Here is a 17,456-nt window from a genome sequence, read left to right as displayed (position 1 = left end):
GTTATCTTGTATTTTTCCAGTTTGTATGGCAAGTAAAATATGTTGTCTTATAGTCGGTCAATACGGTTGGGTTGTTATAGTATGATGACAGCGGTTTTTGCTGTTATATCTTTAAAAATACATATTGATAACTTATCGTATTTCTAAACATCGCTGAAGCTTTAATCCTTTTGAAAAATAATGTTTTGATCACATACTCATTATACTTTACAAACCACATTGATGTTTTTTTTGTTGTATTTGTTTGGAAGCCACTCCTCCTTCCTTCTTGGCTCCTGGCAGCAGTCGGAGCCAGAAGGAGCTCAGGGGAATAATTGATGCATATTGTGAAGGTGGAGTGTTTTGCCTTTTGGACAAGGGCCCTCGTCGGCTCATTCCGAAGGAGAGAGAAGAAAAAAAAGCCTCTACCAGCGTTTTCTTTGCAAAAACATCAACTGGCCTTCTCGCTCGCCACATGACAGTGGCGCTATAAAATGTTTTTTTTCCCCCACACACCTAAAAACCAAGAAGGGCAGTCATTTGATTTTCTGCGCCATAAACATTTTCCTATTTGGAAGCTTGTTCAATGTGCCATGCAGAAGAGGTGTTCCTCCTTTTTTTTGTAACGTGGCTTTAAGAAAAGGAACTGCTGGCTGTCAAATTGCATCGTTGCTTCAACAGAGGCCAAAGAGCTCGTAAAATTTATTTTGTGTAAATTCTCTGCAGCCCGGGGAGGAAATTTGCTCATAAAGAATATTCAGTCACCGATATCCGTGCACACTCACTGAGGTGTTTTTTACTGCTTTTCCAGAGGAGGAGTGGCCCACTTCACGTCCCAGTCTTAAAGCTCCGCTCCTACAGATGACAAGAGGGGGATACAGAAAACATCCTTATGGTAGATACTGAAGGTGCTCAATACATATGGCCTGTCTAATTATGTATCCTATTTATTTAGGTTTATTTCAAGAAATGTTTGCCCGTAACCCCTTAAAGCAGCTGTTTTCAAAGTGTGAAAAGAGCACCTCAAAAAAGATACTAATTAGAATGCATAAAAAAACCACATGTGTTCTTGTCTTACATAAGGATTATAAACATACTTGCCAACCTTGAAACCTCCAATTTCGGGAGGTGGGGGGTGGGGCGTGGTCGGGGGTGGGGCGGGCGTGGTTAAGAGGGGAGGAGCATATTGACAGCTAGAATTCACCAAGTCAAGTATTTAATACATATATGTATATATATATATATATATATATATATATATATCTACATCCTGAAAATATGCAAACAAAACTGTGTTTAGATAATTGATACTTCAAACTTGCATAAATAAATATTAAGGAATATAACATAACTTGGCTTCTGAGAGTTTCAAAATGTAATGAATAAAATGCTAAAGTTGTTGATAAACAAGCAATTATTTTAATAATTAGATATGGTCATTTTAAATGAATTATTATGATAATTTAAAATGAATTATTTCAAATATGTTTATTTTAATGTATAATTCTATGGCTGGATGTAATAAGGAGTCACGAAAAAAGACAAATAAAAATACAATTAATTTTGATGTTTTTAGCAAAATATAGTAAAAATGTATTTAGTTTTTTTTTTTTAATTAATAAATATATTTATTTTTAGGTAAAATAAACATAATAATACAATTTATCTCTAGTCTGGATGATTTAGTTCTTGTCACCCTGTTGTCCTCCCGTCATGAAAAAAGGTCCGCATGGAGCTGGAGGGGGCGTGGCTTCCAGCTCCGGCTGAAAATCGGGAGATTTTCGGGAGAATATTTGTCCCGGGAAGTTTTCGGGAGAGGCGCTGAATTTCGGGAGTCTCCCGGAAAATTCGGGAGGGTTGGCAAGTATGATTATAAATGACAGGCAAAATTCCCCCCAAAAAGTGCAGTTCCCCTTTTTAAATGTGGGTTTGCGTGTATCCTCCGATCGATTTCTTCTACGCTTCTGAGGCTGGAACAAGTCCAGCGCGCCCTCAAGGTGAAACATGTTATTGCACTTGAAGTTTGGATGCGGCGCACGCCGCACAAAATAAAATGATAAAATAAACTCTCAAAGCCATCAAATCTATTCTGATCTAAATTGAGACACCTGGAAACATTCATAGAGATGAGGATAAAAGGACCATAATGCCTCTGAATTTACTCTCTAAAATCAAAATTCACATCGTTGTCTCGAGTGCGACTTGCGATTTCATCTGAAGCGTGAGGCCATTTTTGTACTGTGTCTATTTAATAGACAATACATATGTAAAATCTATCAATTGATTTGATTTATTTTTTGACAGTTAATATTAAACTGTCAGCCGTCACGCTCCCCCTCACACAAATAGATGTCTAAGCTTATCCTGATACGTCACAACTCCACACACATTTGTACTAAACAAAAGTCTTAACATTACCAAAAAGATCAGGGTGGTTATAATAAGTGAAACAAAGTTTCACACATGGAGTTACATCCATCCAGGTGCATACACCCACTACATCACCATGGCAACACTTATACACATGTCAAGCACTCACAACACATATGTTTTTCTTTTCTTATACATTCTAACTCGTAAATAAACACTAGAAATTCATGTTTTTTTAGGACCTAATGCTAAGCAAAGCTAGTCAAAGATCATCTATATTACAACACTCTAGTGGTTTTTCGGAATCTACTGAATCTCTCTTCCAGGTTTTTTTTAACTGTTGAATAAGTTGAATAATCCTTAAAACAGCAGTGCACATTATTTCGCTTTCTGAAAATGGCCAATGTGACAACTTAGGTAAAATGAATAAAACAGTATAACGACAAGGAAAAAGAAAATAGCTATAATTTCTATATTTCCATTTTGGAAATCGCTGCTTTAGTTCATGTTTGTTCCTGTCAAGTAAAAAAAACAAAAAAAAACTACTGTATGTAAACAATATTTGGGAAATAAATTTCCTTTTTACATTTGTTTTCTTTTATTTACACAAAAACAATCTATGAAACAAAAGTTTTGCCCTAAAATCCAACCCTAATCCTCACAAAAAATGTACTTCTGTTCACCACTTTTAGTTTTGTATGTATAGATTTTGAAAGTACAGGTTTGTGATGACTGCTTGGAAGTAACTGCATGGTTTCCCAATAAGAGGAGAAAGGTGAAGTAAATAAATAAAAAAAAGCACACACATTGTGCAGTTGTAAATCGTTACCTGGAGGACTTTATGGCGTGGTTTTTCCAATCTCTGCGATACAACCGATGCAAGCAAAATGTTTTTCTTTGGGGTTGAAAGCAATCAAGCATTGCACAGTGTGTACTTTATAATGAGTGCTTTGGTGAATTGTGTCCAATCTGTATTTGTACATTGAGCATTTAATAAAAACGAACCCCCAACACCGTGTGTAGGTCTCTCTAAATTGATGGGGCTATTTATGATTTCATTTCTTCACCTAATGTTGCTGCCAAAATGTATTTAATCCTGTTAAACATTTGCATGATTTCCACGAACTCACTGCATAAACAAACAATTACCCTGTCCTAAATCAATTTTTGGTTTTATAATTTAAATTTCTGTTTAATCGCCTAGGTAATGGTGATGGATTTTACAGTACATCACGGAAGTAATTAATGTTTTTAACCCATTTTGTGAGGTTTGACATCAGTAAACAGACCGACACTATTGACATATGGCGTTAAAAAGGTAAGAAGTCCCCTTATGTTCTATTATCTTAATAATGTAAATGTGCATTCAGAGCACAACAAACACGTAAGTTATGTGATTGCTGAATATCAAATTGCAGCGTTTTTTTTTATCTGCAATGTCTCTTCTAACCTTTTTTTCCCCCACCACCCTAACTTTTCTGTCACTGAACTTGAGACCTTGCAATGCATCTTTAAACCTCATGGCTGCCGTCCAGTTAAACTCTAAACAGGTAAACATTAAAATACTGACTTTAATATTCAAATCTAACTTCCACTAACGAAAAAGTAAACCTGCCCTTTTTCGAGCCAGAATAAACACGCCTCTAACTAGATGCTTCTAAATGCTACATTGGTATAAATGACCATAAACAAAACACTAAAAGCTTGTTCTAAACTTCACTTGAATTAAGATAAAACTAAATTTCAGGACATTTACCTTCATGTGGTTTACTTTTTTCACAGTGATGAAATGCATTGACGTGTCATGTGCATGCACTTTTCGATGCATTTTGGACGCAACATAAAATCATGTTTTGCTTCCTTTTAGGTATAAAAGCACGGTAGCAGCGCGGACAAGCGGCCATAAAACAGGTGAGAGGACGTGTTTAAACAGACTTGATACAACTATAAAACAACACAATTAAACACATCTCTGCATGATGGCAAACATATTAGGTTTGGTTCACCTATTTTTGAATTGGAAATCACTTTCCGGCAAATGAAGAGATGTGATTTCATGTTTGTTTTCCATCATAGCATGTGGAAATATAACAACACCAACATGTGCTCTCAAGCAGGCTTTAATATAAGGAGAATATGTGGTAGGGCTGGGCGATATATCGATATACTCGATATATCGCGGGTTTTTCTCTGTGGATATAGAAAATGACTATATCGTGATATTCGAGTATACGTTCTCACGCAGTTGCTTTTAGCTGCGGGCATTACACTACAGGCTCTTCTCACTCTTTCTTGTCTCTCCTTCTCACAGAGACATAAAACAAGCGCACCTTCTCACATACGTCACATACGTATACGCCCTTGCAGAGCAGAGAGGTAGCGGCATGGGTAACGTTAGCTGTGGTGCGAGTGGTAATACGAGAGAAAGAAGGTGCAAATCTGGTAACAAATGAAGGAAGAATTAATTCCCAAGAAAAACAGTAGGGGGTCCATCGTCTGGCGGTGGTTTGGCTTCAAGTGGGAATATGACGAACAGACAACTGTAATTTGTCAAGTGTGGGGCAAAAGCGTTGCTACAAAAAGTAGCATTACTGATAATATGTAGCATCATTTGAAAAGTCACCTGCTAGAGAATGAAGAGTGCTTACTCCGCATGTCAACATCTCCGTTCGGTGCCACACCAACAAAATGCCGAGGCAACCATTTCCACATCAACACCGTATGAAAAAAATAGTCAACAACAGAAGGAGATAACGTCCGCAGGAACCTACCACATAGTGAAGGACATACACAATTTGATTTCCTATTATGCAGCTCATTTTTATTTGACAGTTATTGAAATATCTTGTGTGACATCATGCACAAAAGTGCACTTTATTTGTTTTAAACTATTGTAGTGGCGTTCTGTACAAAAAGTGTACTTTAATTTAGTGTTGTTTTGATATGTCATCTTAGTGGCATCATGTACAAAAGTGCACTAATAGCTTGTTTTAAAATGTCTCCGACAATCTTGCACTTTCTGTTATGAAATGACATGAATGCTTAATAACTGTTTAATAATTACAGTTTTGGTCAATTGACTTAGTTGTCATTTCCCTCTCCGCATGAAAGTTTAAAATGAGCATATATTAATGCAGTATGAACAAGAATGTTTAAATGTAGACACATAGAATCATCATACTGCTGTGATTATATGCCATACTTGCCAACCCTCCCGGATTTTCCGGGAGACTCCCGAAATTCAGCGCCTCTCCCGAAAACCTCCCGGGACAAATTTTCTCCCGAAAATCTCCCGAAATTCAGGCGGACTCAGGTCCATGAGGACCTGAGTCCGCTAGCCCACAATATAAACAGCATATCTTCCCAATCACGTTATAACTGTAGAATGATGGAGGGCGAGTTCTTGGTTTCTTATGTGGGTTTATTGTTAGGCAGTTTCATTAACGTCCTCCCAGCGCGGCAATAACACACAACAACAGCAGTCACGTTTTTGTATACCGTAAAGCAGTTCGTCTGCCGTAAACAGCAATGTTGTGACACTCTTAAACAGGACAATACTGCCATCTAGTGCATTTGATGAAAGGACTTTTGTGCGTGCCACACAGCAATGCATCATCAGAGAGGGTGTTCAGCATGGTTCGAAAAATAGTGACAGAGAATAGAACAAGGATGGACAATTCAACCCTTTACTCAACAATGAGTAGATGAGTGTTATGTGTGTATATATGTGTAAATAAATTAACACTGAAATTCAAGTATTTTATATATATATTTATATATATATATATATATATATATATATAATAAAATAAATATATATATATACATATATATATAATAAAATACATATATATATATATACATATGTATATATATATATATATATATATATATATATAATATATATATATATATGTATAGCTAGAATTCACTGAATGTCAAGTATTTCTTATATATATATATATATATATATATATATATATATATATATATATATATATATATATATATATATATATATATATATATATATATATATATATGAAATACTTGACTTGGTGAATTCTAGCTGTAAATATACTCCTCCCCTTTGAGCCACGCCCCCAACCACGCCCCCGTCCCACCCCGACCACTCCCACCCCCACGCCCCTCCCCCCACCTCCCGAAATCGGAGGTCTCAAGGTTGGCAAGTATGTTATATGTATCAAGTGTTCATTCAAGGCTAAGGCAAAATATCGAGATATATATCGTGTATCGTGACATGGCCTAAAAATATCGAGATATTAAAAAAAGGCCATATCGCCCAGCCCTACAATGTGGGTGTTATTTCATATATAGAGGGATTGTTCATGGTAAAAAAAAAAAAATTTTAAAAGTCCTAAACAGGCTCTAGCTATGAAAATATCTTATTTATACTTAATAATTCCTACTTTGCAGAAATGTGTTTACTACGGCCAGGCCCGTAACCAATTAACAGCGGTAAACGAGGGTTTACTGTATTACTCTTGGTGACCAAAAGTAGATGTATCTATGGCAGGGGTCGGCAACCCAAAATGTTGAAAGAGCCATATTGGACCAAAAATTAAAAAATAAATCTGTCTGGAGCCGCAAACAATTAAAAGCCTTCTATAAATGATATAATGAAGTCAACACATGATATAAGTGTCTATATTAGCTATATTAGCCTACTATCAAAATGACTGTGTCGCAGGCTGACACAAATCTTCGTTGACAGAAATGTTGAAATGTAATACTTATTTTACAACATTGGAAAACATTAATAAAACGCAGGTTTCTCAGGGGGTGAGATAACTCCTCTAAATATACTGTCTTAGAATGGCCAAAGGTATAGATGTGTGTGTCCAAGTTAAAGGAAATGGCAGGCTGTCTTTTTCTAATGGATTTAGAACAATCTATGCAAGCTGGGTAACGTTTGCTGTCGTCTATAACGGCACGTAAACCACTATCAGAAATGCAGGCAATATTACATACAGATAATATGTCATGAGACATGCAAATATAAATTAAAGGACATAGGAAATTAAATGAGCTCAAATGTACCTACAAGTGAGGCATAATGATATAATATGTGCATAAAGCTAGCCTAAATAGCATGTTAGCATCAATTAGCTTGCAGTCATGCAGTGACCAAATATGCCTGATTAGCACTCCACACAAGTCATTAACAACAACAAAGCTCACCTTTGTGTATTCACACACAGCATGAAAAGATTGGTGGGCAAAATGAGACAAAGAAGGAGTGGCATAAAACACGTCTTTCTCTGGCATGGTTGAAGAAAGTTATACATTGTAAACAAACTACAGTGAGTTCAAGGACCGCCAAAATTAGTAGGACAAAACGGTGCTCGCCATATACTCTCATCAGAGAATCATGTTTAATATAAACAGTGGGCATTTCTAACAATTAGCGAGATTTGTGTCATGTTGTCCTTCTACAGAAACACTATTAAAACAAAAATATATTTTCCCCCCATCTTTTTCAAACATTGGGGCGGTATAGCTCGGTTGGTAGTGCGGCTGTGCCAGCAACTTGAGGGTTGCAGGTTCGATCCCCGCTTCCGCCTTCTGCCGTTGTGTCCTTGGGCAAGACACTTTACCCGCCTGCTCCCAGTGCCACCCACACTGGTTTAAATGTAACTTAAATTTGCTAGCACAGACATGAGCACATCACCCCTATTTTAGCGTCCCTTCACTGGCTCCCTGTGCATTATCGAATCAATTTTAAACTCCTTTTATTTGTTTTTAAATGTCTAAACAACCTCGCGCCAACCTATCTCTCCGACCTCCTTCAGCCTTACTGCCCCACCCGATCCTTAAGATCAGCTGATCAGCTACTGTTGACGGTCCCTAACACAAGGCTGAAGCTTAGAGGTGACAGAGCTTTCGCCGTTGCTGCTCCCAACCTCTGGAACGACCTACCTCTGAGTATTAGACAAGCCTCCTCTCTTCCTGTTTTTAAATCTCTCTTAAAAACATACTTTTATTCCATGGCTTTTAACACTGAGTGATATCCATCCTGCAATGGCGCCCCATAATACACCTGCTGTGAACCTGTTTTTATGTTTTTATTTATTCTATTTTATTTATTTATTTTTTATCGTGTTCTGTTTGTGTTGTGTTGTGTTTGCTCGGTACTCATATTATCTTTTAACCTGCCCATTGTACAGCACTTTGGCTACCCCTGTGGTAAATTTTAAATGTGCTTTATAAATAAAGTTGATTGGATTTGATTGATTTAGATATTGGGTTTCACAATGTAAAGAGCTTTGAGTCACTTGAGAAAAAGCGCTATATAAATGTAATTCACTTCACTTCACAATTTTTGAAAAAACTCCAGGGAGCCACTAGAGCCGCAGTTTGCAGACCTCCGATCTATGTGAGTGTGTGCACAAAAGAAACAACCAACAGAAATTCAGTTCAAGTATGTTTATCGTTAAATATTAAGAAGTACTATGTTAATATGTTCACAAGTTATGTAAAGATTTGGATGTATTATAAATAATCATGTATGAACAATAAACAAAAAGACTAAAATTGACAACTATAATTCAGTTAAATCCAATATGTCCATTACTCATGTGTTTATATTCCAAATAATGTCCAAAGTTTATATGAAAAGGTAAAAAAAATATTTAATATGTCCTAGGGCAGTGGTTCTTAACCTTGTTGGAGGTACCGAACCCCACCAGTTTCATATGCGCATTCACCGAACCCTTCTTTAGTGATAAATAAAATTTTAAAAATTCAAATTCACGACAAAGTTATATGTTTTTTTACTGGTGCACAAAATGAACCATGCATGAACATCACCTTGTTCAAAGAACAAAACCAACACAGTGCATGAACTCACAACAAATTACACACCTGCAAATCAGATGGAAAATTAGAGGGAACATTGTTTGAGGGTATCAATAGTACGCCGATAGGGAGAAGTTGTTATTTACAAGATGAGTCGGGTGTGTCTTGATCTCCGCGGCGGAGGCTCTACCGAACCCCTGAGGCCGACTCACCAAACCCCTAGGGTTCGATCGAACCCAGGTTAAGAACCACTGTCCTAGGGGAAAGAAAATAGATCTCCTAAAGCAGTGAAACCAATTCAAAACTGCTATGCCACTTGGTCATTATTGAAAAAGTAAACAAAACACATGAAATGGGTGAAATCTAAGAAAAAAATGTTTTTAGACATCTTTGTGTAAAAGCTTCAGCGACGATAAAAACTTAAAAAGAACAGTCATTTTAGAAATACGGGCATAAAACTGTCACGATGATGGCGTTTGAAGCGATGCTAAATGAGCAATTACCTCAATGGGATTTTGAATGGACACGGTCGCAATGCTGCCAAACTGAACTAAAACTCTTACAAAGGACATGTTGACTCGCCAGCGTCACTGCTGAGTAAAGTTTAGCAGAAACATCCATCCATCCATCCATTTTCTACCGCTTAATCCCTTCGGGGTCGCGGGGGGCGCTGGAGCCTATCTCAGCTACAACAAAGTACCATTTTATCCATGGGGCAATTCAAGCTGATCAAGTAAACACCTGAACAAGACAACCTTGTTGATGTGACTAAAGTGACCAGTCACTAAATATATCTGCATGTTATGAGCACACTTTACAAGCGACTGAACCCTTTTTTGTTTTCTTTTGCATTGCGCTTTAATTTGCAACAATTCTGTACAGTTTCAGCTCATTCCTAACTTCCTGCAAGGGTTGCAAAGAGCAGCTTTTACAACCCTGACAGCCCATTAAAAAACAATAAAACACAGGCTTGCAATAAAGAAGAGGCAGGAACACGAGGAATGATCATAAATCTTTCATGGACTGAAATTTGATGGAGGCAATTAACGCCAACCAATCAGTTCCAGTGTAGTAATATATGCAGCATGGTTTGCAGCAAGGCAAGAGCAGGTAATCCCAATGTAACGTGCCTTTAAAAAATAAAAAAAAATGTAGCTAGTGTATGATAAACAACACAATAGAATGTACTACAAACAACTACAGTAGCTTTATGAAGTAATATAATTATAATGTACAACATCCAACTTCTACTTTATCTCCCACCAACCATATCTTATTAAGGACCCTTATACTAGTATACTGTACGTTTAGTATGAGTTTCATGAATATTATTTATTTTTAAAGTTGTACTTTAATCTCTTAGTGTCTCAAAATAATATTACTTTATTTTTTTTATTTTTTTTTTTGTTTTTTTTTGTTTTGTTTTTTTTTTTTGTTTTTATGTCCTGTCCAGCTTCTCAGGCAAATCATATAGTTGATGTAGATGCCCATGTCGGCTGTTCAGATTTACTTTACAAAAGAGAAGTGTAGGATACTTCTCTTGTTGCCTTATTTGTATTTGACTTTATTAAATGTATTTATATTATCATTTAGTGCAGCCGGGCCGGAGCAGGAGGGGATAGAAAGAGAAAAAAAAAGAAGACAGAGGGGGAAATTGTGGGGACAAGAGGGGGATTAGACAGAGAGACAAAAACAACAACAGCAAACAACAACAACAACAACAATAGAGCAACATCAGCAAATATGACATGTACAAATATGATGGTAAAAGTAATAGCAAATAAGCAGTTAGCGAAAAATAAAAAATAATACAGAAATAACAATGAGCATTATTACACTACAAATGGATCAATACAAATACCAATAGAAATAGCGCTATTGATAATGAACAATACCAATAATTTACCTTTATTATCAACAATACAGTTGTTTAAATGCAACAATACATATACGTAATGATAACTTGAGATACGAAAGAATGCAGAAAAATGGAGGGGGAGAAAGAGAAGCAACCTACATTAACCTTGTAGATTGTTATAGTCACAATAGGTTAAGCTTTGTCAGTGTGCCATGTGTTACACCCAGTTTACCCTAGGGCAACAACGTTAATATATGTTTGATGAAACGTGATTATGTGCATGAGTGTAAGTATGCATATGTACTTGTATATGTACAGAATGTGTATATGTTTGTACAATGAATGTATATGTACAGAATGTGTATATGTGTTTGTACAGTGAATGTATATGTACAGTATGTGTCTGTGTATGTTTGTATATTGAATGTGCGTGTGGATGTACGAACATTAGGTAGGTAAATATGTACTGTATTTGTGTATGTATGTGGGAGCGTAGGTACCTATGTACGTATGTGAGCATATGTGAATTTGCATGTACAATACAATCGACTCCCAGAGTGCGTGGGAGCCAGAGCACGGCCCCATCACCCCCGAGAGCCCAACCCACAAACAGGAGGCGTGGTGCCCAGGGAACCAGGGACCACCGCCCCCACGCAGCCAAGCCGGCCAGCGACAGGAACCCCAGAGCCCGACCCACCGTACCGCCCACAAGGGCCAGCAGCAGGCCGCAGACAGACGCACCCGGCAGAGGACAGGGCACGAGAAAAGCAGGGGACAGCCAGACCCCAAGCCAGCGAGAGACCACACCCCACACGGGCAGAAAGGCGAGACGCCCCGCCCGAGGGACCCAGAGACTCCCCGCAACCGGACGGGAAGACCGCCCCCGCCCCACCGGCAACCGGGCCCCCACGAGCCCACCCCCCACCCCCGGAGAGCGCGGCGAGGCCAGCCCCCGGCCACCCCACCCAAACCGGCCGCCGCAGGACCACCCAGGCACAGGGCCACGGGAACCACCCACCCCACCCGCAGGGACCCCAACGATGGAGATGGAACAACCAGCAACCGCCCCGCCGAGCCCCCCCCCTGAGGGAGGGGAAAATTAAAAAATAATATTAATAAAATATATTAAAAAATAAATAAATAAATTAATTAATTAATTAATTAATTAAAAAAAAAAAAAGAATTAAAAGAAGATCACAGACATGCTGACAAACAAGGTCACTACCCCAGCAACTGGCCGACTCGCAGCACCTCGGAATACCTTGCAGCACCAAGCTACCACAACAGACGCAGGGACTAGGCCCAACAGGCCCCAACCAAGACGGGCACCCGGAAGGGATGGACAGCGGGACCCAGGAGCTCCAGACACGCAGTTCGGATGCAGTAGCCTGAGGCGTCGACCCCCGTCTGACAGGCAGGCCCAGAGCGTACCCCCAGAAATATACATACATACATACATATATACATACACATACACACATACACGTATACATACCCACACATACACATATATACATATACATACACATATGTACACATACACATATATAAACATACATACATACACACACATATACATACATATACACAGTTCGTCATCCCCGACAGCCATCACGCGCGCGCGCTGCCATCAGTCACAACATCAGCCACACCCCTGCACCAGACCCAGCAGCCACGGGCGCCCACACCACAAACAAACGGCAACAGAAACAGCAGCCGCTCAACAGAAACAGCAGCACTTTATTTTTTAACATAATTTTTTATAAAAAAATGATTACAACATTTTTTTTTTTAAATGCAGCTTTTTTTCTTCAAACTACATGTGTTTACAAATGTTTTCCTTTTTGACTGTTACCCAAATCCTCCTTTATGCTGATGGGCTAAACGAGGGGTGTCCAAACTTTTTCCAGCAATGGTTGTATTCGGAAAAACTGCAGGATGCCGGGGGCCATTTTGATACATTTCGTACTATCAAACTGCTTTAAGCAAACCAGTGTACAGTACGACAATATAAGCTAGGCCAGTTGAACAAAACGTCCACATCAGCTTTGTGTTATAGACGACAAATGAACATTTTGTGGAAGATCTAATAATAAAATACCGAATTAACTCATGCAACTAATCACAACAAATATTGCATTAATCACAAACGTATGCAAATGTATTTTGCTCCTTTATTTTGTAATTTATTCCCACAACAAAATTGCATTTGTGTCCAAATATTGCCATGTTTTTTAAGTTAATTGAAATGTTTTTTAATTGAAATTTTGCATGCAAGCAATACTACTAGTTGTCACGGTTTGGTTGCGGCTTACTGCGCGGTTCGTTCCCCCGGGATGCAAACGGAACACTCCGGACAGGACTTGCAGGTAGGAACATACTTTAATTCTCAAACAAATTAAAGCACCACCAAGAACAGAAAACAAGTCGAAAGAACATACTTGCCAACCCTCCCGGATTTTCCGGGAGACTCCCGAAATTCAGCGCCTCTCCCGAAAACCTCCCGGGACAAATTTTCAGGCGGACCTGAGTGACGTGTCGACAGCCTGTTTTCACGTCCGCTTTCCCACAATAAAACAGCGTGCCTGCCCAATCACGTTATAACTGTAGAATGATGGAGGGCGAGTTCTTGGTTTCTTATGTGGGTTTATTGTTAGGCAGTTTCATTAACGTCCTCCCAGCGCGGTAACAACACACAACAACAGCAGTCACGTTTTCGTCTACCGTAAAGCAGTTCGTCTGCTGTAAACAGCAATGTTGTGACACTCTTAAACAGGACAATACTGCCACCTTCTGTACATGCATATGTGACAATAACATCTACAGCTTTTAAAGAGTGCACAACTGCGCACACAACAAGGAGACGAATCAGAATGCATCATCAGAGAGGGTGTTCAGCATGGTTAGAAAAATAGTGACAGAGAATAGAACAAGGATGGACAATTCAACCTTTAACTCAACAATGAGTAGATGAGTGTTATGTGTGTGTATATGTGTAAATAAATGAACACTGAAATTCAAGTATTTCTCTTATTCATATATATATATATATATATATATATATATATATATATATATATATATATATATATATATATATATAATAAAATAAAATAAAATATATATAACTAGAATTCATTGAAAGTCAAGTATTTCTTATATATATATATATATATATATATATATATATATGAATACTTGACTTGGTGAATTCTAGCTGTAAATATACTTCTCCCCCGCCCCAACCACGCCCCCCTAAACCCCCCCCCCCCCCCACCACCACCACCACCACCCCACCCCCCACCTCCTGAAATCGGAGGTCTCAAGGTTGGCAAGTATGCGAAAGAAACACGTGCCAATAGCTCTCGAAACTAAACTTAGCATAGGCTAGGGGACAAGCAAAACTTAAATGACGCGAGCATGAAGCAAACAAAGAAGCCAGACCGACTGACTGGCAAAGGCAGGCTTAAATAATGTCTCTTGATGAGCAACAGGTGAGCGTCCCGAACACAAGAGGCCGGTGCAAATAATAAGTAGCCATGGTTACAAACTCAGGAGGTGCACAAACAGGAACTAAAAGGAGTCCAAAACAAACAGAAAACACAAAACATGATCTGGACCACGGATCATGACACTACTAATGCTTGTGATGAATCCAAATTCATGATTGGGATTTATCTGTTTGATAGCATTACTACCAACATTCTTCAATAATAATTAATTTATTTTGTTTTTACAATCTGTTAAAGGCCAATAAAAATTACCTATGGGCCGAAATTGGTCCCCAGGCCGCACTTTGGACACAGCTGGGTTAAACTATAGACCAAAGTGTGGTACGTGGGCTTTATCTAGTGGTACACCAAAGAATCACTTGATTAAAGTACAGTGTTTTATTTTCCTATATTGAAACACAGTGTTACTGTTCAAACTGTGTGTAATGTTACAGTGGCCCAAAAAATAACACATACTTGTTAAATATACTTGTTTTTAATGAGTACTTAGGCCCCCTACGCTACTATCTTTTAATGCTGGTCATTATGGTGGTACTTGTGTTTTCTGAGGAGGTACCTGGTGGAAAAAAGTTTGAAAACCACTGCTATTGACAATGCAGACCCCCGCCCCTAACCTTCGATATTTTACATGCATTGTGTTGTAGTTCTACAACATTTAGTAATGTGTCCTTAAAGGGGAACATTATCACCAGACCTATGTAAGCGTCAATATATACCTTGATGTTGCAGAAAAAAGACCATATATTTTTTTAACCGATTTCCGAACTCTAAATGGGTGAATTTTGGCGAATTAAACGCCTTTCTATTATTCGCTCTCGGAGCGATGACGTCACATTGTGACGTCATACCGGGAAGCAATCCGCCATTTTCTCAAACACATTACAAACACCGAGTCAAATCAGCTCTGTTATTTTCCGTTTTTTCGACTGTTTTCCGTACCTTGGAGACATCATGCCTCGTCGGTGTGTTGTCGGAGGGTGTAACAACACGAACAGGGACGGATTCAAGTTGCACCAGTGGCCCAAAGATGCGAAAGTGGCAAGAAATTGGACGTTTGTTCCGCACACTTTACCGACGAAAGCTATGCTACGACAGAGATGGCAAGAATGTGTGGATATCCTGCGACACTCAAAGCAGATGCATTTCCAACTGGACTGGACAGATCAGCTTTCAAGAAAAGAGAGCGGATGAGGGTATGTCTACAGAATAAATTAATTGATGAAAACTGGGCTGTCTGCACTCTCAAAGTGCATGTTGTTGCCAAATGTATTTCATATGCTGTAAACCTAGTTCATAGTTGTTAGTTTCCTTTAATGCCAAACAAACACATACCAATCGTTGGTTAGAAGGCGATCGCCGAATTCGTCCTCGCTTTCTCCCGTGTCGCTGGCTGTTGTGTCGTTTTCGTCGGTTTCGCTTGCATACGGTTCAAACCGATATGGCTCAATAGCTTCAGTTTCTTCTTCAATTTCGTTTTCGCTACCTGCCTCCACACTACAACCATCCGTTTCAATACATGCGTAATCTGTTGAATCGCTTAAGCCGCTGAAATCCGAGTCTGAATCCGAGCTAATGTCGCTATACCTTGCTGTTCTATCTGCCATGTTTGTTTGTATTGGCATCACTGTGTGACTTCACAGGAAAATGGACGGGTGTATATAACGATGGTTAAAATCAGGCACTTTGAAGCTTATTTTAGGGATTTTGCATGATGGGTAAAAAAATTTAAAAAACTTCGAAAAATAAAATAAGCCACTGGGAACTGATTTTTAATGGTTTTAACCCTTCTGAAATTGTGATCATGTTCCCCTTTAATTCAGAGCATGCTTATAATGTAACTGTTTGTTTCTTTCAGTACAATGTATGGGAGGATCTGCTCCATGAGGCAGAATCAGCGATCACCATTGGTCAAGTGAACGCCAAGGTAAGTTTACCAATATTTACAGACGATGCAGGAAAGAGGGCGTAACAATGCATGCCTTTTTCTTACACATGCACTATTGTTTCTTTGTGTGCATGCATCCTTTGCAAAATGGCCTCACAGATCCTTTGTTGGTAGCTCTTAACCAAGCCACAGTGCAGTTTAGTGGGGGTGTGTACCGTATGCAACTGATGAAACATGCAGGCTTTTTCCGAAAAAGGATCATTGGACTGCATGTGCGTTTGTCTTGTTTTGCAGAAAGACTGGAGTCTAAGGTGCTTAAAGACTTTGCCGCTGTCATCACATTTCTTCATCCTTCAAAAAGCCACTCTGTCTGTGAGCGTCTTATATACTGTAGGCAGCACTCGGCCAAGAATCCAGCATCAAAGAAGTGGCGGAGCCTCGTTGATGTCACCTGTTGTTATTCTGCACGGCTCAGGTTGTTTGGACTTTTATATCTTATGAAAGAGAGTGAGTTTGATAGACTGACAGTGTCTTGTCAACACCAGCTGGCCAAGCTTGAAAGCACTGCTGGTTCCTGAGAAACCCAACTTTAACTGAAAACTACCTTCTAGAAATGTCAACATTTTGTAAGAAAGTTTTTTCCAAAGCAATTAAAGCTTGTAAAACCATAGTGTAATCTTTTTTTTTTTTTTTTGGTTGTGGTTTTTACGGGTAAGTTTCCTGAGAGAAATGAAAATACAGGGCACTTCATATTAAATTCTACTGCAAACATATTCCGAGCCTCCTCCTGCTCTGTCACTGATAATAATATAATGGCATTTTTTTTCTAAACGTGCTCACTGTGGGAAACGGCGGTAGTGCTGATTTTGTAAACAGTTATACTGGGTTCGAATCCCAGTTAGAGATTTGTCAGAGTTTCATTTTACCTAAATAAAACTGTAATTACATTTTTGAAGGGGTAGGAGTAACTAAGATTTACTTCTTCCCACTCCTTTCGGGGCGGTATAGCTCGGTTGGTAGAGCGGCCATGCCA

The 17,456-nt window shown here is 38.8% G+C and overlaps 1 protein-coding gene across 6 annotated transcripts in view; it reads left to right on the top strand.

Moving 5' to 3' along the window:
* khdrbs2 (KH domain containing, RNA binding, signal transduction associated 2) overlaps window positions 1-17,091 on the top strand; it is a 142,101-nt gene extending 125,010 nt beyond the window's left edge. The window contains exons 9-12 of one of the 6 annotated variants that reach the window (XR_009815100.2): window positions 791-874; window positions 4,217-4,260; window positions 16,394-16,462; window positions 16,718-17,091. Coding sequence is in view for 1 of the 6 variants with exons in the window: in XM_061958580.1 (XP_061814564.1) it covers window positions 791-885 (95 nt within the window). In the remaining 5 variants the exon portion in view is untranslated. Of the gene's footprint in view, window positions 1-790; window positions 1,093-4,216; window positions 4,261-16,393; window positions 16,463-16,582; window positions 16,631-16,717 lie in introns of those variants that run through there. The other 5 variants (XR_009815105.1, XR_009815101.1, XR_009815106.1 and 2 more) reach the window with 5 other exon arrangements.
* Window positions 17,092-17,456: the final 365 nt, after the last annotated feature.

The sequence above is a fragment of the Nerophis lumbriciformis genome, linkage group LG02 (genome assembly GCF_033978685.3).
Source record: "Nerophis lumbriciformis linkage group LG02, RoL_Nlum_v2.1, whole genome shotgun sequence".
Classification (NCBI taxonomy): Eukaryota; Metazoa; Chordata; class Actinopteri; order Syngnathiformes; family Syngnathidae; genus Nerophis; species Nerophis lumbriciformis.
This window is presented reverse-complemented; position numbering and strand designations above follow the sequence as displayed.